General features: G+C 39.3%; 1 protein-coding gene across 1 annotated transcript in view; it reads left to right on the top strand.

The window, feature by feature from the left end:
• Window positions 1-24,641, top strand: part of SH3RF1 (SH3 domain containing ring finger 1) — a 172,219-nt gene that overhangs the window by 116,184 nt on the left and 31,394 nt on the right. The window contains exon 5 of the mRNA XM_081812909.1: window positions 23,629-23,946. Within this exon, the coding sequence (XP_081669035.1) occupies window positions 23,629-23,946 (318 nt within the window). The remainder of the gene's footprint in view (window positions 1-23,628; window positions 23,947-24,641) is intronic.

Genomic DNA, 24,641 nt, shown 5'->3' on the forward strand with positions numbered 1-24,641 from the left:
GACTATGAACATTTCTTTGATGTCAGGCCATCAGATTGAAGTTTCTGGTAGGAGCAGAGCATCTGGGGATTAGTAACACCTGGTTTAGCCTTCAGGGGAATTGGGGGGTGGATTTCAATAGCAACCTATCAAAATTCAACTACTTAAATAAAGTATAGACTGTGTTACAAGCAATCTTAGATGGGGTAAAGCTAACTATAAGGAATCAAAAACTGAGCCTTTTTCCTGAAATGGTCTTTCTCTTGCTCTGACCCATTTAGGGTCCAGACTATCCCCAGTATAAAAACAGGCTGTGTTATAAAAAGCCAGGTGTAAAACATTCTCTTGTATCTTATAAATATACATTTAAGTCTCCATGATTGTTAGGTGCTTTTGCTTTTTTCACAGTGCTCCAAAAACTGTTACCTTCCCCCCCTCCCCCAGATGTTCTGAGAGGATCAAATGTATAACATATTTTGAAGGGTCTGGCACTGCTATGTTTTATGCATAGTGGTTTGGAGCTCAGATTAGACTGTAATCCAGAATATGGCAGAGTATAGTAATGATCAAATAAAAGAATCTCACTACTACATAAAATGAAAGAAATGAGTTCAGAATTGAATTCTGAGTCTCAGAGTGACATCTTTGATCTCCACAGGCCTGTCAGCAGAAGCGGGAACTCCCCCTCAACTCCTGCTGGTTGGCTTTGCTAATGGAAATGCTCAAGGAACTTGGTTGTGGCAGAAACTCTACACAGAATGGGCTTAGGGATAGGATTGTGGACCTGGAGTAGAATCACGGGGTCAGAGGTTCAGCTGTGGAATTAGGGGGTGGGATAAATTGAAAGGAGCTGAGTATTAGAGGTGGGTAAAGAGAATTGAGTGGGAGGATTGAGACATTGAGAAATAGAAATGCTGCTGGAATAGTTTACCCTTCCTTCTTGTCTTCTTTCTCTTTCTCTTCTCCCTTAACATCCCATAACTGTGTAGTACAATCTGCACCTATATTAGAATAAGGTAATAAAACTGTGGTCTGGTATAGCCACAAACAAATGACCTTTTATTAAAGTACAAAATTCTTCACGCTTTGAACAGAGTGGGAGCCTCTGGTTAAGGAGAATGAGTAGGGCAAAGAATGGCTGTGTAAGTGGCCTTGATTTCTTCCCTTGGAGCCTGTGTTTAGGCTCCTAAGATTGAGGTTGAGCCATAGAGGTTGTGGATTCTCTTCTGCTTAGACAGGATCTGCCTAGACTTGAGCAAGCTGGAAATTTGGAAGGGGCAGGGGTTTCTTAGGGAAATCTGGGGAATTCTTGAAGACACCATGCCAGGATATGTATAAAAGGGTGTATTTGTCAAGGACTGAATGCAGTATAAAAAAGAAATCAGTAGCTTTCTTCTTTATTTGTTCAAAAATACCACTCTTCTGCAAAATAGGATGGAAGACTTGAACAATGTCATTAATTCAGAGCTGAGTCATTCAAGTTTAGCAGTCGTTTGAACAAGTATGACATGATTCTTAGCAAGCAAAAAAGTTTGAATGAAGTAAATGCTAAATATGGGATTTGGGATGTTTTCAACCATTGTGCATTGTAGGTTCTGGTGAACTGTACATTTTTATTAATTTTATCATTTTATTTTGATTCTTAGTCAGTCATTGCAAATATCACTTGCCCAGTTTTTTTTAACAGCAACAAAAAAATTATTTAGCAACCTGCTCCTCTGCTATATAGATGTAATATAAAAATAAGCATTCCTTATGTGCAGATGTAATGAAGTAGGTATAGCCCAATAGACAACTATGCTTACTCCTTAATTACTGCCAGAAAGAAGGGCTATGTTTCTCATTTTTTAGATCTCTGTCACTTCTTCTGACAGACTTTTCCTCACCACCTTATCTAAAGTAGTTCCTCCTTTGCCAGTTGCTTTACCTTCCACACCTGGTGGTGTGATTGTGAGGAAAAACTTGGACTCTGAATCCAGACGGCTGGGATTCAAGTCTTTGCTCTACCACTAAGTGTCTAAGTGACTTTGGTCCTCGTCTCTTCATTTGTACGAAAGAACTACTTCATACGGTGGGTTAATTCCAACGATACTTAAAAGCAGCGCTGTAGTGCCTAGTCAGGGCTGTTTAAATGATAGCTATGATTATTATCCCCATTGATATTATTCCTTTATAGCATTTTATATTCTCTTCAACTATTTTGAGTTACTTGTTGATGTGGTTACTGTCTCCCTGCCCCTATCAGGAAGTGAGCTCCTAAGGGTAGCACCTTATCTTCTTTCTGGTTTACCTTGGTCCCTTGAGGTCCTTGTATAGCACCTGCCCATTATAGGCTCTCAATAAATATTAGCTCTAAGAATGAATGAACAACCTAACAACCTTTAGAGTGAAAGGTTTTAAACCAAAACCAGATTGGTTTCTAGATGTTGACAAGTTTTACATTTTTCAGCTAATACTCCCATCTTTCACTACCTAGGCATCTAGTTCATCATTGATTTATCTTAGTGTTATTTCAGGAAGTTCCATTTCTCAACGCCTAAAAGGTCTGTTGTGTGACCTTAGTGAGATTTTTTTTTCTTTTTAATTAATGAGGTTGGGTGAGTATTTGGTTGTGCCTACTTTAGAATTTTTCCAGACCAAATAATGGTAACCGTATTCTGTGGATTAGATCTTGAAGCCTTTACTGATTATTTATCTCTAATATACAGATGACTCCCTAGTACTTTCTGAGATGAATTTTCACCTGCTTAGGATTATTCCTTTGGCTCCCTTGAGGAGAGCTGGGTGACCTTATTGTCAAGGTTCTTCATTTTTTAAAATAACATTATTGGGTTATAAGTGCTATACAATAAGCTACACATATTTAAAGTATACAATTTGATGAGCTGTTATTTGCTGTTTTCAACTTTTAGGAGAAAACCACAGGCAAATCTTGGGAGATGTTTCCGTGGCTAGGGAAGAGAATTAAGTGCTATCAGCCTTAACAGGGAAAAATCATATGTGTCGGTCTCAGAAAGCACAAGTGGCCTTAAGGATAGGAGTGCTAGCTTTCTCTTCTGCAGATTCAGGGAATTGGGAGATATCATCTGTGCTCCAGGAAATAAGAGGTAGAGATTTAGGTACATAGTTGGAAGTTGCCAAGGTGACTGACCCTTGAAGGAACTCAGAATAGCAATAACTTTCTTTCTTAACCTAAAGCCTTTGCTCCAGAGAATAATAAGAGCAGAAGACCAAAATAATAGTCTTTTTTATTAGAGAGAGATAGAGAAAGGAGAGAGGGGAATGCGGGGAGGGGCAGAGGGAGAGGGAAAGAGAGAATCTTTTTTTTTTAAAGATTTTATTTATTTATTTGACAGAGAGAGAGATAGCGAGACCAGGAACACAAGCAGGGAGAGTGGGAGAGGAAGAAGCAGGCTTCCTGCCGAGCAGGGAGCCCAATGTGGGACTCGATCCCAGGATCCTGGGATCATGACCTGAGCCGAAGGCAGACACTTAACGACTGAGCCACCCAGGCGCCCGGGAAAGAGAGAATCTTAAGTAGTCTCCAGACCCAGTGCATGAGCCCAACCTGGGGCTCGATCTCACAACCCTGAGATCATGACCTGAACCAAAATAGAGTCAGGCGCTTAACAGACTGAGCCACCTAGGTACCTCCAAAATAGTAGTTCTTGATTATTAATCTTGACTTAATAATCAGTTGATTGAGCAGTTTAAGAAAATATTGTATCATCTGTCTTTTTCAGTGTATTCTTTTCTTTTAAAATTACAAAGTAAAATGTTCAATTAGTTGAAAAAATTTTTTTTAGATTTTATTTATTTATTTGACAGAGAGAGAAAACAAGGAGGGAGAGCTGCAGGCAGAGGGAGAGGGAGAAGCAGGGAGGGCTCAGCAGGGAGCCCAATGCCGGGCTCAATCCCAGGACCTTGAGATCATGATCTGAGCTGAAGGCAGATGCTTAACTGACTGAGCCACTCAGGCACCCCTGAAATCATTTTTAATAAAAGACATGTAGGAAAATTGGGGGGAGGTTGGAGAAAATAACTATATTGCTTCACATCCAAATTTCCCCTTTAATTCTGAAGTAAATTAATTTTTATAAAAGAAACTTAGAGAAACTGTTGGAAAGTCAGAGAGGAAGAATTACTATGTTGCTTACCACACTTCTTCCTTCAGTTCTGAAGTAAATTAATTTTTACAAATGAACTTTAGAGATATTGTTGAGAAATCAATAAGGGAGAATTCTGTTGCTTAGCATCATACTTTTGTCGATAGAGAAATGCAGCAAGACCAAAGGGCACACCAGAGGCTTTTATTTGGGGTCTGAGAACTGCAATTCAAGAGACACAGATTCGAGGAGGAATTGAAAATGTGTTCCAAAGTGGGGAGAAAAGAGAAGGGCTTTTAAATGCAAGAGGGGATTTCCAGTAAAGCCACATAAATTGTTTGTCAAGATTTATGATTGGTGCTGACAGGTTGAAGCTATTCTTATCTGTACATGATTGGTTGCTAAGGGCTATCACTAAGCAAAAAGTCCATTTGTAAGTAAAAGAAAAAAGTTCATTTCTCTTGAAACGGCAGAGTTGCAGCTGGTGCCCCAGGACGCTTGTGGTTTGGCAGTGACCTGTATTTTAAAGCTTACCTTTTCTTTCAGGTGGGGACATGCAATAAGCCTTGCTTCCTTAATGGCCTCCTGGCTCCATTTTAAATAGCTCTGCTAGCAAGCCTGACTCCATTTTGATGCTTCTTTCACATTTCTCCCCTTTGATTGAGATCTTTCCTTGGAAAGATTTGGTGATCAGCTAGTAGGTCATCCAACATTAGTATAGACATCCTCAGCTCTAGGAAGGCTCATTCTTAGAAAGTCACATCCCACAGAGGAAGGAAAGTAGAGGTAGGGTGATTGGTATGTTTGAGGAGAGCTTATGACCACATTTGCACAACAGGGAGGTTTTCAGGAGACAAGGCTTAGGCATTGTCCTCACTTGAGCAGGTTATCAAATTTATGATAGTATCAAGAAGTCCAAGTGAGTAGGCTTGGCCTATCGTTTGGAGTTTTCGAGCAATAATTTTGGTTTCCTGAATCATGGTACAACATTGAGAAAGGCAAAGAGTTAATAGTTGCACTAAAACAAAGAATGAATAGATTAATAAAACAATGAGTAATATTATTTGTTGTCCCTTTCTTAGGATGGTCCCCATCCCAGTTGGAAACCAGCTGAATAAATATGGAAATCTAAGGTTAAACCAGCTTCTTATTCCAGGGGAATGAGTTCCTTTTAGGGATTTGGTGAGTTTGAAAAGCTTAGTTGAATCCAGGTGCAACAGGAAGTGTTTGTGATAGCACAGACCCCTCCTTGGGTATTCAATAGGTAGTCTAAAGCTATGTGGTTGTCAAGGACCACCCAGGAAGGAAAATCTAAAGATTTCTTTTGAGCCCTAATGACTCTAGCAGTTGATCTGCCCATTCTTTTTATAGTTTGGGATAGGTGTCATATCATGTATTAGTTCCATGCAGTTCCTATCCCAGCCAGGAGCGAAAAATTCCACCAAACTGGGCTGTTTCTGAAGGGTTGACCCCTCCAGCGAGGTCACAGGCTTGGGAGTGGCCACACCTGTGGTCCTCATATACAGAGGAATCTTCATCAGCGTAATCCTCAATTATATTAAGGACTCTCTTTTGTCTTCCTGGTTTCTGGGAACCTTGAGTTATTCATTTAAGAATTGTGAGTGGAGTTGTTAAATAACCCAGGAGACATTGTCCAGGGAGTCTTCAACTATCTAAACAATCGAATGTCTATGGTTTATTTTTATATGCACAGACAAATATGTGTCCTGAAGGTACACAAAGTACACCTGCCAGTGTCTGGTTATTTATAGATTCGTTTACCGGTATGGAAGAGGGCATATGATCAAACCAGGGATCTGTATGTAGGTTAATGTAATTATTTTTTCAGGCATTGAGTGGTTTGTTTGTCCAGCCTGTAGATCTCATTTCTAGTTGGGAAAAGGTGTTAAACAGAGGGCCAGGGCAAGATATACTAGGAGGATATTTATTGTTGAGTGAAACCATTGATAAAGGAGAGTTCATGGATATTATAGGTACTTCTTCAGATAGGAGGAACCTCAAAGCATGGGGGATTTGTTTTGCCTGGCAGCAAAACTATTTTGACACGGTAAGTGGAGCTTGAAGGTGTTGTTTGATTTATGGTGCAGTTCAGAAGGGATGAAAAATTATTGACAGGTATAACAAAGGGATCAGCTGTTTTACCATGGTTGGTAAGGGGCTGATGATGACATATCCAGCAATCAGATAAGTTTCTTGCTTTGGCCATAGTATGGGATAACCAAATAAGGGTACTTTTATGCCAAGTTTCCCTGTTGGCTGAGGACAAAATGAGTAGGATTAGGGGAATCATCTTTGGATATAGTAAAATCAGAACTCTTTAAACAGAGTTAAACAATTGAAACCAGGAGGAATAAGAAGAAATTAAGCAGAGTGCAGTTATTGCTGTAAAAAGGACTAGGATACCAAATATTTCATGAATGTTCATTGGCTAAAGAGCTTAATATACAGGCCTGGTCCAGATTCTTGGAAAGCAGTCTACACCAGGTGTCATTTGCTTCTAATCCTGGCTGGGTGGTCTTCAAGGTGGTCTTGTGCTCTCTGGAGACTTTTAATTTGAGGTCCCCAAAGGCTGGGCATGACCATTCAGGAGTTGATGCCCTTTTAAAATTAATCCATGAGTCAATACCCTTGAGTTTAGCATCACAAGGATTGGTTAATAATTTGGTATGGTCCTTTCTATTGGAGCTGTAAGGTATCTTCATGGAGATGATGTTTCCAATAAACATAATCACCAAGTTGGAGGTCATGGTAATGTATGTCTTTTTCTCCTGGGAGCATGCTGTGAAAAGATTGCTCTATGAGCTATATGTTAATTTTGAGGGCTTTTATGAGTTCCTTGCAGTAGATTAAAAGGTCTTCTTTTAACAAAAGTGGTTTGTACATTCCATCATCTAGCGTCATAGGTCTGCCAGTGATCATTTCAAAGAGTGACAACCTGCTTTTTCCTGTAGATGTGGACCTAAAGTTGAGTGGCTCTTTAAAGGATTCTGTGCGTCTTGCCAGTTGATTTTTTATAATCCTATTTGTACATTCCACCAGTCCTGAGGACTGGGGTTGGTAAGCTCACAATGAAAGTGTAGGATAGGCCAGATTTTACAGATTGAATTACCTGACCAGTGATATGGAAACCTCTGTCATTATGGAGCTCTGAGGGAATTCCCCAAGCAAAAATACTGTTATTCTAATAATATTTTACCTACTGATGAGGCTGTGGCTCTGTGGCATGGAAATGCTTCTACCCAATGAGAACATATACAGATGATTACCCGTACAAATTTGTATCCCTAAGAAGGCAGCAACTGGATGAAGTCTATTTGCCATAAAACAAAGGGACCTGAGGGTAAGGGAAAATGTCCCATAGAGGTCTGAATGAGTTTTCTAGGGTTATGTTTTGGACAAATTTGACATTTCTGGTATACTTGGGACGGAGATTTGAGATATGGCTTACAGTAGTACTGTTTTCCCCATAAGATCATTATGTCAGTGTTCCAATCAGTTAAGTCATGGGTATATTTATTGTTAATACAGGGAGGACTGGCCATCCATTTGGACCTACCCATAAATTGTTTTTTGGTTTATTTTATTTTTTTAAAAAAGATTTATTTATTTATTGAGAGAGAGAGAGAGATAGAGAGAGCACAAGCAGAGGGGGAGAGGGAGAAGTGGGCTCCCTACTTCCCAGGGCCCTGGGATCATGACCTGAGCTGAAGGCAGACACTTAACGACTCAGCCACCCAGGCGCCCCGCTTTTTGTTTTAAATTTGCATCCTTGTTCAACACATTTTTTCTTATTTTGTTGGGCAGCTAAATGTGCTGTTAGAAGTCCATCATATCAATAAAGGACTCAGCCAAGGTTAAGGATGTCCTGATTATATTAGGGGGTGAATTGAGGGCTGCTCTCTTGGCAGCTGCATCAGCCAGATGCTTTCTCTTACTTTCTTCTGTATTTGCCATAGAGTGTGTAGGAGTTTTTATAGGCTAGAAGTTTAGCTAATTGAATGGCTTCTTAAAGGTTTAAAACACAAGTGCTATTTATTTTTTATCTTTTGTCCAGAGGAGGTCAGAAAACCTCTTTGTTTCCAAAGTATTACAAAGTCATGGGTAACACCAAAGGCATATTGACTGCCCGTATAAATATTGGCAGTTTTATTTTGACTAAGACACAAGCTCAAGCTAATGCGTGAAGTTCTGCCTGTTGGGTGGAAGTTGCTTGGGGCATTGAGTCAGCTTCAGTTGTTCCATTTAAGGAAACAATTATGTAACCAGCCTGATACTGACTTGTTTCATCTTTTAGGTAGGATCCATCAGGAAACCAAATTAATTCAGTATTTTCAAGAGGGGTTTCCTGTAAATCAATTCAAGGAGTCGGCAGTTGGTCTGTCAATGTCAATCATGAGGAAGTTCATTTGTAGGCAAAGGAAGAATAGCAGTGTTTCATGTATTATAGCGAGCAATAGTAACATACAAAGGGGATAGTAAAAAAATTTCATAGGAGATTAGTCTGCTTGTGGATAGATGTTGAGTGTGATGGGACTTAAGGAGGGCTTCCGCCCAGTGAGGTGTATGTAGTCAGTGGTGAACTACTATTTCTTCTACATGTGGTAAAATGTTAGTGGTGGCAGCAATTGCTTGCATGCATGGAAGGAAGCCTTTGGCCACTGGGTCTAGTTGTTGACTATAGTACCCAATGGGTCAGTGCTGGCCTCCATGTCATTGAATTAAAATGCCCACTGCATTTCTCTCTTTTATGAACAAAAAGGAAGAAGTGTAATCAGTAGTTAGGATGCCACAGGGCAGGAAGGTTGTGTAGGCTGCTCTTTATCTTATTAAAGGCTTTCTGTGATCCTGCTGCCCATGTAAAGGTCTCTGCTTGGTCAGCTCATGAAGGGAATATAAAGGCTGAGCCATAGCAGAGAAATTTAGAATACAATTTCTACAATATCCTACCAACCCTAAAAATCCTGAGTTGTCTTTGGAAAAGTCAAGATAGCTTGAATTCTGTTGGGATCCAGAGAAGGCTATGGTTAGTGATCAAATGTCCCAGACACTTAACTTGGGATTTACAGAATTGAAGGTTTTCTTGAGATACTTTGTGTCCCCTTTTTTTGCTAGTTCTTGAAGGAGGTGGAGACTGTTTTTGAGAGATGCCTCTCCAGAAGCTGAACACAGGAGAAGTCATGTACATATTGTAGAAGGGAGGACTGATATGGAAACTCTTTATTGGTGATGTCTGACTTTAAGTTTTGAGAAAAGTAGGTTGGACTCTCAGTGTAACCCTGAGACATTACTGTCCAAGTGTGTTGTTGTCCTCTCAAATGAAAGCAAATAGGAACTGGCTTCTGGAATTGATACGAATACTGAAAAGGGCACTACAGAAATATATAACTGTAAAGAATTTACTTTCTGGTGGTATGGCTTAGAGCAAGGTGGGAGGATTAGGCACAACTGGGTGTGGAGGTATAACTGTTGCTTATTGCTCTCAGATCTTGGACAAACCTCCATCCCCTTCCATGAGGTTTTTGGACAGGATAGGAGTGTTTCAAGGACTTGTATGAGAAACAGTGAGACTTTGCTTAACATATTCCTCAATAATGGGCTTAATTCCTTGAGTAGCCTCTGCATTTAATTGGTGAATATTAGGCAGGGGCTTATTTTCATCAATTTATATTTTTATTGGTAGTACATAATGAATGCAGCCAATATCAGTCACATTTTTAGAGCATAATTCAGGTAGAATGAGGACTGAGTGTGGCTCCAGTGTCTCTTAGAGCTTTAGTTACCTCATTGCCAATGGGTAAGTCTGTTTTCCCCAGGGAGTTAGTCAAAAGCATGGGGGAAATCCCCTTTTGATCCTTGGAGCATCCCTATTGTTGGGAGTGTTTAGGTTGGAATCCCTGGGAGGAATTACGGTTTCAGAGGCTATTGGTCTTATAGGAGCCTCTTACGTGGTAAACAAAACTTTTTCCAGTGTCTGGGCTTTTTACAGTAGTAGCAGATGCCTTTAAGGGATGGCTTGCCTGGTAGATTTTGGAAGGCAAGTTTGGTTGTTAAGTGTTGTGTTTGTAAGATCACTATTTGGGTGGCTTGAATCTGGGTACTTAAAACTTGGGTGGCTTTTTTCTTTGGATCATCTGGCTAATTGTTCAGGCAGGTTGACTAGCCTGTGAGGAGCCATAGTGGCTCAGTTAAGCTGCTTAGGTTAAACAAGTGTGCTTAGTTAGTTCTTCATTGAACTTGTTCAGGAAGGTTGAGTTAAAAAGGGTGGACATTTCATAATTAATTGAATCTAGACAAGAATATTGTTTTTAGATTCTTTCAGGGAGAGTAATCATAAATATCTTCATTAGGTTTTGAGTACATTGTTGAATCTTTTTCCAATCAATAGTTTTAGGAAAAAGTTTAGGAATCTCATTATAAAGTTTTTTTGCTAGTTTGAGAACATTCGATTGGTCACTTGCTCTCCACTTACTGAAATTCTCAAGAGGATTTTTCTAATTTACTATGTCCATCCATTCTTTAGCTCTACCTTCACCAATGAGCATGTGAATCAGTTGGTAAAGACTGGAGTAACCTAGCTGTTAAGTTTGCATCGCTAGGTTAAATTCCTTCGCAAAGCTTATAGGATTATATTTAGGATCCGGGAACTCTTTAGTAATAGCTCGGAGTTCTGGTTTTGTCCAAGGAGTAGAGGTCACCGGTGGGGGGTCCCTGAACCACCTTCATTAGGTTTAACCTTAAAGGGAGTGGCAAAAGCTGGTGGCTCAGGATCTGAGTCATTATTGCAAGGAAGTTCAGCTAGTGAAGGATAGAGAGGTGGTGGGCAAGCAGGAAGAGGAACAGAGGGAATACAAGCAGAGACGACAGAGACAGCTCAGAATTAGCCTTGGTTAATTTCAAGTTAGGATTCTGCAAGGAAGCAGTTTTGGAAGTAATTATGCATTTAGAGGCCTTGAAATATCAATGAAAATAAGCTTCCCCCTTAGGCTGTTTTATCTTAAACCTCTTTCAGTTGGCTGCACAGATAAACCAATTTAGGAATTTCAGAAGAGCCCCAGTAGGCCAGTTCAATTGTAAGTTATCCTGAGTAATAGCCAGTCAGCATGACAAACATTTGCAGGACAAAGTTCCATAGTTTTTATATATAAAACCAGCAAGAGTTCCAGAAAGAGACTGAGCTACCCATTTTAACAGACTGTGTGCTCACCAGAGACAAAACAGGAAATCTTACAAAGGCTGGCAACATAGGACACCCAAACAGAGCCTGAACCTCAACTGAGTTGGGAGGTTCTGGACCAAGAGGACTATTACTGCAACCCGAAAACACTGAGGAGATGACAGAGCACAGTGGACTCTTGTAGGGCATTGAAAATGTATTTTTAAGTGGGGAGAAAAGAAGAGGGCTTAGGCAAAGTGAGGATTTCCAGTAGAGCCACAAAAATTGTCAAGAATTATAATTGATGCTGAAAAACTGAAGCTATTCTTATGTCTATATGATTAGTTGCTAAAGGCTATCACTAAGCAAAAGGTCTAAAAGAAAAAAGTTCATTTCTCTTGAAACGGCAGAGTTGCAGCTGATGCTCCAGGATGCTTATGGTTTGGCAGTGACCTATATTTTAAAGTTCATCTTTTTTTTCAGGTGGGGATATGCATAAGCCTTGCTTCCTTAATGGCATCCTGGCTCCATTTTAAATAGCTCTCCTAGCAATACCTGCTTCGTTTTGATGTTTCCTTCACACTTTTAATTTTTAATTCTGATAACAGAACACACTGCAGTAATACCTTTTTTTTTTTTTTTAGCACTGTGGGCTGTCTCATTGTGCATGTTTTCTTATCAGCTTGATACAATAATTGTTGTCTAGGAAAAAAACAAAAACAAAAATAATTGTTGCCTTTTGTTCTGCCACAATGATAGAGGGAAAAATGAGCACTGGTTTCTGAATTTCTAAAGGCAAAAGAGGGTCTCCTCTGGAGTCCAAGAAGAACTGCTTAATATAGATGGCTAGAGGCAACTTAACTAGACTCAGTCTGACAAAGAGGCCTTTAAATTAGATAAATAACTTAATATTTAAGACAGTTTATGCTCCATCTATTATTCAGCAGCCTCTTTCTAATTTAAGAGTTTCCTTTTTGTTTTCTATCAGGAAAACACTCAGGGAGCTGAGATTCTAAAGATCGGTTAATGTTGATTGAATTCTCACTGCATAAATGGACGGTTTCCAGTACTCTGAGTAGCTTTAAAGAACATAAAAATGCAGGTCTCCTGTAGTGCCTTCATCAGAGGCTGAGGATGACCAACTCATGTCTAACATCCACAATGATTCCGCATGGGACCCTTAAATTATTAGGCTGGCCACATCCCCCTAGACATACCCAGGGCCCTCACTAAGTTGATCTACTGATTGTTCCTGGAAAGCATGCCTTAGAATTGCTGCTTCACAGCTCATCTGGGATATTTCTTTGTCCAACTATCTGTAGAAAGTTGACCCTTTCTTCAAGGTCCAGATGAATACTGTCATTTCTCTTGAAGTCCTTCTTTTCTAATTCTCCTCTGCAGAAATAGAACACAACAGCCTCCTTGTTTCGAACTTCTATGATACTCAGTTCGTACCATTATAGATATGGCACATGCTAAGAGTATAATTACATGTGTAGATGATTTAATGTTTTCCTGTGTCCTTGGGAGCCACATCTTACATAAAGAATATTTTTAATGATTTTATTTCAGTAATATAATCACATTGTGGAAAAGTTGGAAACAAATAACTCTTAGTCCCATCACATATAATTTTGATATACCTTTCCATTTTTTCCCCTTATGCTTTAATGATACTACACACATGATTTTGCCATTCTCTACATTCTTATAGTACTACTAATCATCAGGTTTTTTGACTACATAATAAACATTCTGATAGCTAAAATCATAATATAGTTAATTTTCCCCCTCTTTTAAACTAAAGTGTCTTGTTTAGGGACACACAGCCAGTAATTGAGAAGTGAATTGTGGTCTCTATTCTGCTGTCCATTGCTGCCCCACACTTCTGCCCTGCGCTAGCCTTCCAGCACCTGCAATACTCGTGTTCCTAATACTGGTACAGAACCACTGTTATTTGCTTAAAAAGTATTTAGGACATTTTGATTTTTCATCAAGAATAATGACGGCTTTTCAAATTCTAACACCTAAAAGGTTAATTTTCAGAAATGACTCATTATTCAACAGTTTCAAATACCTGAGGTTGCCTTTTTTAAAAGAAAAACCACAAGTTAATTAAAACCATCATACTTTAAGACCTTTTAAATGTGATTATTATTTATTAAAGTTTTACTGTATTACTGTACACATCCTAAATTTGGAAGTCACTAAGGCTTTAAGAAGCAAAATAGATTGATTTTAATTAACCAAGGGTTAAGTCCTTTCTTGTATCCTGAAGAAGATTGAATGGATGTTCTATATTCTTCTGCACATTTGTGTGCGTGTGTGTTGTGTAAGTGGCATGAACAGAAGCATCCTGATTATTAAACCACTGGGAACAAGCTTCTCTAGAATGAAATCGAATGTATTTCTGGAAAATTTTTTCTAGGTGTTGTAAAACAGTATTCCTTTTAAAATAGTGTTTAATGGACGCCCGTGTGGCTCAGTCGGTTAAGCGTCTGCCTTCGGCTCAGGTCATGATCCCAGGGTCCTGGGATTGAGTCCTGCATTGGGCTCCCTGCTCCGCGGGGAGTCTGCTTCTCTCTCTCTCTCTTTCTCTGTCTCTCATGAATAAATAAATAAAATCTTTAAAAAAACAGTGTTTAGCGGCAGTGTACCTATTAGGCTTCACATGTGTGAAGCAAAGTTTCTCTATATGCTGAGGAGAAGGAAGATCTTAAACAAAAGTGCAGAGTCATGATGGTCAATATTCTCGGTATTTTTCTGTGTAAGATTCCTTCTTGGTGATTAGCCTTCCTCCCTACCCCTTCTCACCTCCCACTGCTTCACACATTCACACACACGCACACACACACTCTCTTCAGGTACGGGCAGGAGAAGTATTTGCTCACTGGTTTATTAACTGATTACGTATCACTATGGAATTTCTGTCCATGTGTCATTTGACACTGACAGATTTTTACTTAGAAATTAATGACAATTGCATATTCTTAACCTCCTGATACATATTCCAGATGTAGTATTACAACATCTGGTAATGAGGTCCTTGAAAATGAAATGTGTCATTGGATTGTATCCTTTTGGTTTATAGACATTTCTTATTTGTGGTGTGCTTTTGGTAAACAAATACCAAATAGAGACACACACAAACCTAGTGTATTGTTAAAGTCATAAGCACAGAGAACTGAACTGAGCCCAACTTTTAAATTATCCATTGGTCTCTCTCCTTGGCCTCATGATAAGATTATAGATCTGTTGCTTCAGAAATAACAGGTATGACTGCCTCTTTAGCGTTAACCTTCAGGGTAGAGCTTTCCTCTCTCTCTAAATCCTTCTGCATATGTGCCGCTCACATTCCTCCCGCCCCCCCCCCCCCATCTTGGTGGAGAAGTTTTTCTCTTCCTTGGCAGTTTCTCTCTCCTCCTCCCAGGCCTTTCATTCTCCAGGAACTTGGTCACATCATGTACATTTTTTCTGTTTTGCATTTTAGTTATTTGCTTTCCCCTCTGTCTCCCCCTTAATGTAGGAAAATGAGCAGCTTTTTGCTCACCTCAAAACTCTTCTTTGACTGCATTCCCTTGAAGTTACGGTTCTACCTCTTTCCTTCCTTTCCCTGCCAAAATTCTCCCAAGAATCACTTACACCTGCTCAGTGCCTGTTTTCTGATCACCTGCAATTAGCCTTTGGCTACTTCAGTCCCTGAAACTGCCCTCCCAGCTGCCAACTAACTGCCTTTTCTTAGCTCTAATTTGTTGTTTTATCCTTCCAGTGACATCTACCACTATTTTTTCTTTTCTTCCCCCCCCCCCCATCATGGTATTAACCATCACAACCACCATTCTTAATCTTCCTGAAACTCCTTGCCTTTTTCATTTCTGGGGTATTGGTTGGTTGGTTGGTTGGTTGGTCGGTCTGGGAAACTTTGCAAGGTCCTTCTGTAGCCTGAAATGCTGAGAACCTTTTGCTTTTCCTCCTACCTTTGGTATCTTCCGTACTTTTTCTTCCCTAGGTCAGAGAATGCCAACTAGTGTGACCCCACAGGACTTTCATGCTTGGCTTGCAGAGTGGGTTTGTTTTAATTCTTAAGATACAAAAATCAGGAGATTTTACATAGGCCTAAATTTCTAGTTTTCCTTAAAAAAAAAAAAAATCAGCTGACACCAGCAAGCGGCTGCCTCTTGAGAGAGGACCCACACTCCCCAGGGCACCATAGAGTCCACTGTTTCCTATTGGTCTCTGTCTGGCCTTCACTCATTGACCTCACCTGCCCTAGCTCTGTTGACATGTGAATTTTGCACCTCCTACTCTTAATATTAGAAATCCATCGTGCTATTTCCAAGGTCTCTTTTCTCACAAGTCAGAGGGGGCGTGTCTGTGTGTCCCCCTTTCCCCTAAACAGTACTGTGCCAGGCTTATTATAGTCACTCAAAAAAACAAAACAAAACAAAACAAAACTGAACGAGCTCCATTAGGTTTGATTGTGGTTACCGTGGATCTGAGGGCTCTAGCTTGACAAAGTGGTCTCTGCCTCTGAGTATTTTGAATGGGGTATTTTTGTTTTGGGTTGATAAAAGGTATCAGTACTTTATATAGGAATAAAACTTTACAGATCATTAAGTCCAACTTCATGTTAAATATAGCACATAGGAGACACACACAAGATAAAGTGACTTGCCCAAGGCAACAGAGCAAGTGAAGGATCAGCTGGGATCCCTCCGTGAATAGTGAGAATAACCTGAGCTTTACATGTTACAGAGCACTTAACCTGTACTCATTTTTACTGGGGGTATGCAGACTGATTTCACCTTCCCCATTTTATACAGCTAAGGAAACTGAAGCCATAGAATTTAAATGGTCTACCCAAGGTTACTTGGCCAGTGAGGAGAGACCTGACTCCAACCCAGACCTTTCAACTTTACATTCCCAGCTTTTCCTATGGTTTTCTGGAACGATCCTTATTCAGCTCACTAAGCTAAAATTGTTTTTAGGCTTTCAATGAAGTGAACACTCCATTTGTCCTTTATATTTCAGAATCAGAAACCTGAAAAAGAAAATTCTAGTTTATTTATTTTTTAACAGTTGGGGCCAGCAGAGGTGAAGATGATGAAAATAAGCAAGGAACTAAGTAGCTGATGTCTCACCTTCCTAACCTAGTGCAGTGGGGCAGTTACTTTGAAAATCCTTTTCCCTTCGTAGGACATCATAAAGGTTGTACCGAGTCTGTGTTCCTCACTGCCCTGCTGCGTAAAGGAGTAACACGTGTTACTAGCGAACTGTTTCAGGGCCCAGGAGGCTTCAGGAATGTGGGCCAAGGGAGGTCAGGGGAGAAGTTTCAGTCCTCCTTTCTCAGTTCAGCAAATTCATTGTGCTTAATGAGCCTCAAGAGACAGCCACCTTGGGTGCAGTTCCTCTCCCCTCAGAAATCCCTGAGAGTCTAGAGCTGTGTTATTATGTATGCATAGCTACTGAGCACTTGAAATGTGTCCATCCACATTGGGATGTGCTATCCTCCTGGATTTTTTTAAAAATGTAATTATTTCAATAATTTTTTTTATTCTTAAAATTTTTATTTTATTTATTTTCTAAGTATTTATTTTAGAGAGAGTGCGTGCGTGCAAGAGAGCGAGGAGAAGCAGAGGGAAAGGGACAAGCAGACTCTGTGCTAAGCGCAGATCCCGGCATGGGGCTCTATCCCATGACCCTGAGATCATGACTTGAGCTGAAATCAAGTCAGAGGCTCAGCTGACTGAGCCACCCAGGCAACCCTATTTTAGTAATTTTTTTATGTTGATTACATGTTGAGTGATAATATCTTGGATAAATTGGATTAAAAAGGATATATTATTAAAATAATTTTACCTGTTATCTTTTCAAATGTGGCTATGAAAATTTTAAAATTATACACGTGGCTCATATTATACTTCAGTTGGACAGTGCTGGTGTAGAGAGCTTGATAGTTCTAAGAGAGTGACATTTTTATTCTTTCAACAAATATTTACAGAGTCCTAAAAGGAGCTGTTGGCTGAGGGAGGCTTTGAGATCAATTTAAAAAGACTCCTTAGTAATCCCTTCAGTCTTTCTAATTATTCCTTTTTTGTGGGGGAGTCTTCTATTAAAAATGAAGACTGAGCTTGCTTTTGTATTTGGATCATCCAAAACCAAATATCTTGTTACCTAAATGCAGGGAAGAATAAAAGACTAATGGAAATACAAATTCCTCATTACCACTATGTAAAAACATTTTGCAAAGGAGTATAATGTGAGGCAAAATATTTTTGTTTCTGCTAAGAGGAGGCAAATGGCATGAATTTAGATCCTGTAGCATTTGTTCACTGGTATTATTTAAAGTGTCTAACTCTCTGGGGAAGGAACACTGGACCTAACAATGCAGAACACTAAAGTATCTTTTTAAAACATGGCTTTATGAAGGTGCATTTCAAACCGGTGAGGAAAAGGTGTACTGTTAGGTAACAGGGATGGGTCAGCTCCTGAGCCATGTGGAAAAAACATGGTGCTATCCTCACCTTACTCTTTACATAAATGTACACATGGTTTGAAGACTGAGATGTAAAAAGAAAGAAAGAAGAAAAGGAAGGAAAGAAGGAGCCATAAAAATACTAGGAAAAAAATGATTTTCTTTTCTAAAATAATGGGATACAATTTTAAAGCATAGTAAATAGAGGGGCGTCTGGCTGGCCAGTCAGTGGAACATCTGATTCTTAATCTCAGGGTTGTGAGTCTGAGCCCCATATTGGGTTCAGAGATTACTTAAAAATAAAATCTTCAGGGGCACCTGGGTGGCTCATTCGGTTAAGTGTCTGACTCTTGATTTTGGCTCAGGTCATGACCTCAGGTTGTAAGATCAAACCCTTCATTGGGCTCCATGCTGGTTGTGAAGCCTGCTTGGGATTCTCTCTCTCCCTCTGCCCCCCAACCTCCCACTCACATGTGCGCCCCCACTCTCTCTCAAAAAAATAAATAAAATATCTAAAAACATAAAATCTTTTAAAAATTAAATAAAGCATGGTAAATTGAGATGACATAATGGAAAAGATTGATAAATTTTGCACATAAAATAAAAAGGCAGGTATAACAAACATATCAAGTTAACAAATTGGAACAATATTTCTAATTTGATGGATATATATGTATATATATACATACACACATATTATATTAAAGAATGGTTTATATAACATATGAAGAAGAGTTATAGATCTATAAGAAAAATACTAGCAACCCAACAGAAAAGTGGCTAAAGTATGGTAATAAGCAAGTCCTAGAGAAAAAAAAAATAGATGTTTAATCTCATTAACAAATAGAGAAATACAAATTAAAACTATAGTATAATATAGTTTGTTCCCTCTCCAACTAATATTTTTTAAATGATTGATAATACCTAATACTGTTAACGATGTGGGGAAACAGAGACTTTTTAATAGACTGTTGGGGGTACACCTTCAATTTACATAACGTTATATGTCCAATATATTGCAGTAAAAAATACAACGTTGGAGGTGATGAAAACTGACACCTTTTTGGAGCACAATTCAGCAATATCCTTCAAAAGTGTTTTAAGCCTAAACTTTGATCTAACAAGTTCACTTTTAGGAGTTCACCTGTGGATATGCCTGCACAAGCATGCCAAGATACATTAAATGAAGACGTCTCTATATAATGAAATACCATGCTATCCATCTGTCTCTATTGATACAGAAATATGTTCATGAGATGCTATTATACAAGAGAGTAGTATATACTGCTTGGTTTCATTTGTGTTAAAAATTAATAAAATAGATGCACATTTAACAGTGTCTACATAGAAAATATATGGAAGGAGGGCACCTGGGTGGCTCAGTTGGTTAAGCGACTGCCTTCGGCTCAGGTCATGATCCTGGAGTCCCGGGATCGAGTCCTGCATCGGGCTCCCTGCTCAGTGGGGAGTCTGCTTCTCCCTCTGACCTTCCCCCTTCTCATGCTCTATCTCATTCTCTCTCTCAAATAAATAAAATCTTTAAAAAAAAAAAAGAAAATATATGGAAGGATATGTTCTAAACTGTTAAGCTTGGATACATCTGGGAAATGAGTTGAGGGGAGACAGATGTGGGAAACTGGCTGAGGCTTTTCACTTTTTTACTTCATATTATTCTGTACTATTTCCTTTGTAGAAATAATGAACATACGTTACTTTTATACCATGTTTTTAAAAGTTTCTTTGCCTTTCTTAAAAAACCTACTACGTTCAAGGGACAGCTTAGTGGATTGTGAATTAGAATAGGCTCCTTCCTCAGACCTACTGTATATATTCTCTGGTGCTAAAAAACTGGACTGATTCATCTGTAAAGCTTCCTATCAAATAGTGACTATTGAACTAAGTTTTCATTAAAAATTTTTTTCTCTTTAAAAAATGTAAGTTCCATCTTTTAAAAAGGTCATATTCTCCTTAGCAAAGAACACAGCTATGCACACACACAGATTATTTTGATATTTGTTCAGCTGCCTTGTTATTATTTTTATTATCAATATTGTGTCAGTATTTCCTTTCTCATACTTATTTATACTTCTGATAATACTCCATCTAAATTTTAGAGTTTCCGAAAAACAGATATTACGGTTTTAAGAGATTACCAAATCCCATTTGTCCCTGCTTGAGCTCCAGTGTACTGAATTTTACCTTGTAGGTAACCTAGGTCTCATCAGATATTCCTTACCAAGTGCTTGGAAGAAGGTATATTAGGATACAAATTTATTTTGCAGGTGATAAGTGCACTTCTAAACTTAAAGGTCATGGTTAGATAAATGTCACAGAAAGCCTACACTAGTGAGCTCAAACAAACATTTATAAATGAATGTTATCAAAATTCCATTAAAAGCCATCAGATCCTTGCTTTCCTGTTGATACTGAAGGTTAAGTTACACTTACAATAAAAGTCTCTTTAAGTTTCTGCCCAATTTACTCAATGCCTCTGCCAAATAGTCTTGACTTTGTGATTTTCTTTGGGACTTATAAAGGCAGCAAATAGCATTTTTTAGTACTAACCTCTGCTGCTTCAGAAGTCCAAAGTAATTTTAAATTATGGCAGCATTCTGCTAACAAACATGACTGCCCGTGTGTAAAAATGAAATGCGGGAAAAATATAATAGGTGATTTAGAGGAATAGAAATGAAAGATGTGAAATAGAAAAGTGAATTATATCTGTTTAAAGTGAGATAATGCATTACACATGTGGAGAGCTAAAAGAGACAAAAAAGATCATTGGCTCCCGCTTCCTCGTTTTATGGATGAGGACCAGAACTGTTTTCTTTGGTCTGCAGTTCACTGGTTCCCACCATACCATGATGTGTCTGCCTGTATGCACGTACTTCTGCGTGTAGATTTATTTTTCTAAACATGCCAACTGTGTGGCCCAGCAGTTCAGCACTTCCACTCCTAGGCATATATCCAGTATCCAGATGAGTGCTATGTCCACCAAAAAATACAAGATTATTCATGGCAGCATTGTTCTTTTTTTTTTTTTTTAAGATTTTTATCATTATTATTATTAATTAGAGAGAGAGAGCACAAGCATGAGGAGGGGCAGAGGGAGAGGGAGAAGCAGACTCTCCTCTGAGCAGGGAGCCCAATGTGGGGACCCTGGCATCATGACCTGAGCTGAAGGCAGACGCTTAACCGACTGAGCCACCTAGACACCCCCCCTTTTTTTAAAAAAAAGATCTTATTATTTATTTTTTGAGAGCAAGCGAGAGAGATCACAGAAGGAGAGGGAGAACTAGACTCGCCACTGAGTGGAGAGCCCAGTGTGGGGCTCGATATCAGGACCCCAAGATCATGACTTGAGCTAAAGGCAGATGCTTAACTGACTGAGCCACCCACGCATCGGGGCAGCATTGCTCTTAATAGCCAAAATGTATAGGACAGAAGGAGAAGGGAAGGAGAGGAGAGAGAAGGGGAAAGAAGGGGACCCCAAATATAAATCAGTAATAGAATGCATAAGTAAATTGTAGTGTATCTGCACAATGGAATATTGCATAGCACTTAAAAAAAAAGACTGAATCATAGAGCCAGATGGATAAATCTCAAAAAGTATATTGTTGAATGAAAGAAGCAAGACAGGAAAATACGGACTGCATGTGTTATTTATATGTCTGTTTTTAGATCTCTAGCACCCAGCACATTATCCAGCATGTAACATGTGATCAGTGTGTATTTATTTTAATGGAAAATATGTGATACAGAAAAAGATATGAGGGAAGCACCCAGTATTTTTATAATGAGAAAAACAGCAGGAAATATAGGGAACAATACTTTATTTCTTATGTTTATTCCAGAGCACAGCATACAGAAACCTGAAATTTTAATACAATATTAACTGTAACCGACACTTGGCTACATAAGAACAGAACTAGACTATGGTAATATTTCAGACTGTTTCAAACCAGACATGACTAATGGAACCTATGATTTGATCCCAGGAATAATTTAAGATATCAAGTAGATGTGATAGTTTTTTCAATTCCTATTTTTGGCCTTAATGAGGAGGAAGTCTTCTCAGCTCCTTCTCTATTTCTTACTCAACGCAACATGAGGTCTCAGTTAACTGGTCAGATTCCAGCGTATAGATTAAGTCATGCTTTGAGGACTTGTGCCTTGGGATCTGAATGAGCTTATATTAGAAGGCATTTTCTGACTCCTTTTCTTCTGGCATTGCTCAAGTTTGGGCCACTCTCACCGTAGTAATAAAACATTACATTTCTTCCTTTGGGCATCTGGTTTTCTTGGGGACCACCAGAGGGTGAGATGGCTAGACCAAGGTAGGATTTGTAAATTCTGGGTCTCTTGGTCAAATGCCATTCTAATGTTATAATAAGGCCACCCTTTAATATAAGTACCTCATTTCTTCATTCCTAAACACATAACACAGAGTCCTTACAGTCCTCTTTCTCCTGCCATTGACACTTCAGGCATTGATAGGTGTTGATGGTAGCATGACTGCCTATTCTTGAAAGTTTATCATGTGGAAAAAAATCCTTGAAGTCTGAAGGAGATGCATGCTCATGTTTGAAAAAGATGTATCCTACTAATTGTAGATCAGACAGGCCAGATGAATTCAAGGCCCTGGGGAGCCACAGGAACAAATTGTTAATCAATTTGCAATCATCTATAGAAGCCCTGGCTACTGAGCTGCAATTAGTACAGCTCTGTGAGCGGCCAGTTGTGCCGGGGCAAGTTCACTTTGTTAAATATTGACTGACAGGATTTCCATTCTTCCAGTAGGACGTTCTCATCCACAGGGTGAGGAGACATGGTCCTAACCATTTAGGTGGGTGGAAAATAGCATTTGGTGATGGTATTTTATCTAAGGGCACTTGTGAAGTGCTGACCATGGAAAGCTGAGATGAGAAAATCCCTAGTATCCTTAATATTTACCTACATTACCTTTTTAAGAAGTCTATTATTTTTCATCTTAATTTTTTTTTTATGAGGTTAACTGCTCAGTGATTTCCTATTTTACTATAATATCCAGTTAAGTTCTGTACAGCTTGTTATTATTGCAGCTTTCTGGAAACATTTTATTATACCTCAGGGAAAACAAATTTTGTGTTCCTTCCTTTCTTGCTGGTGTTACCAGCCCGGTGTGCAGCTTTTGACGCCTTGGACCCTTTATAGTCAGAAAACTTTTCAAATAGACAAGTTGGCTTGCCAATAGAACTTGGACTTCATGTTTTACCCCCTTACGATTTTAAACTGTCAGCACATATGAAAAGAACTGATGCAATGACATGACAAACAGATTATCAAGAATGTCTACCAACTTTTTTGTGAACTTCTCCCCAACTTCACTGAAGCAGGAGGTTAATTTATGTGGCAGTGCATGAGTTAACATATAATGGTGTCATTCTTTGTTGTCTTGCCCATTTTTACCAAACCCAAAAGTTGCCCCTTCAGTGTTCACTTGTGCTCTGAGCAAATACCCGGCCATTATCAGGCAACAGAGTATTCAGTCAGACAAATGCACCCTTTTAATTGTTCTTCTTTAGATTTCATCAGTGAGCTGAAACGAATCTTCATTTGTTATAACTGGCAAATTTTAAAATTAGATATTCTGAAAATTCTTGGGGAAATTTTTTTTTTTACCTTGTTGGTCTTGAATTGGAATGGTTTATTCTTGATTTAACATCTCTTGGTGACAAATATAATGAAATCCCAGTATTGAGAGAAAAGACATCTCACGTGGAAACAAAGGCATACTTGCACATGCAAACTCTAAAGCAGTGATGTTCAGTTTTAGATAAAAGCTGGTTGAAAATAAATCTCAGCGCGTCCTTGAGAATTGTGTAACCATCTTGTGTCGATTTCTTGGTTTGCAGTTTAACTCGGCTGCTAAGCAGCTGATAGAATGGGATAAGCCTCCTGTGCCAGGAGTTGATGCTGGAGAATGTACCTTGGCAGCAGCCCAGAGCAGCAATGCCCCAAAGCACTCTGACACCAAGAAGAACACCAAAAAGCGGCACTCCTTCACGTCTCTCACTATGGCCAGCAAATCTTCCCAGGCACCCCAGAACCGCCACTCCATGGAGATCAGTCCTCCCGTCCTCATCAGCTCCAGTAACCCCACGGCTGCTGCGCGAATCAGCGAGCTGTCTGGGCTTTCCTGCAGTGCCCCTTCTCAGGTAAATCATATAGAGGTGTGAAAAGAGCTCGGGGACAAAGTGATCTACCCACAAACATGTTTGTTCACTAGCTGAAAAATACAGTTTATTTTTGCCTTCAGAAGAGAATAGCTTTCCAAAAAAAAAAAAAAAAGGAAAATAGTAGCTTTCCTGGGAAGTAAAGCCTTTCTTCATTCTGTAGGTAGAAAAATGGAGAAGAGAAAACTAACCCAAAACTACTCAGTCATTTTCAAAGGAAGGATCGGAAATGACAAAATGATTTAGACAATGCTTAGTTTCAAGCAACTGCTCAGTGTTACAGAACCTTGTCACAAGGCTGCTTTGGGAGATCTTGCCAACTAAAATTTTATCTTCATCCAAACTGAAGATGCTATGGTTGAAACTCATAGTTGACAGTTGCCTGCATCTGTGTGACTTACCCTGATATTTAGGCTTCCCAGTAAGAGGTATAGATGAAAAAAAGAGAGGACATGAAGAAACATTTAATTTAAATTAGAATGGACTCTGAGAGGGGCGCCTGGGTGGCTCAGTCGGTTGAGCGACTGCCTTCGGCTCAGGTCATGATCCCGGAGTCCCGGGATCGAGTCCCGCATCGAGTCCCGCATCGGGCTCCCTGCTCGGCGGGGAGTCTGCTTCTCCCTCTGACCCTCCTCCCTCTCATGCTCTCTGTCTCTCATTCTCTCTCTCACAAATAAATAAATAAAATCTTA

Source organism: Leptonychotes weddellii, chromosome 2, assembly GCF_054177405.1.
Source record: "Leptonychotes weddellii isolate Sample4059 chromosome 2, ASM5417740v2, whole genome shotgun sequence".
Classification (NCBI taxonomy): domain Eukaryota; kingdom Metazoa; phylum Chordata; class Mammalia; order Carnivora; family Phocidae; genus Leptonychotes; species Leptonychotes weddellii.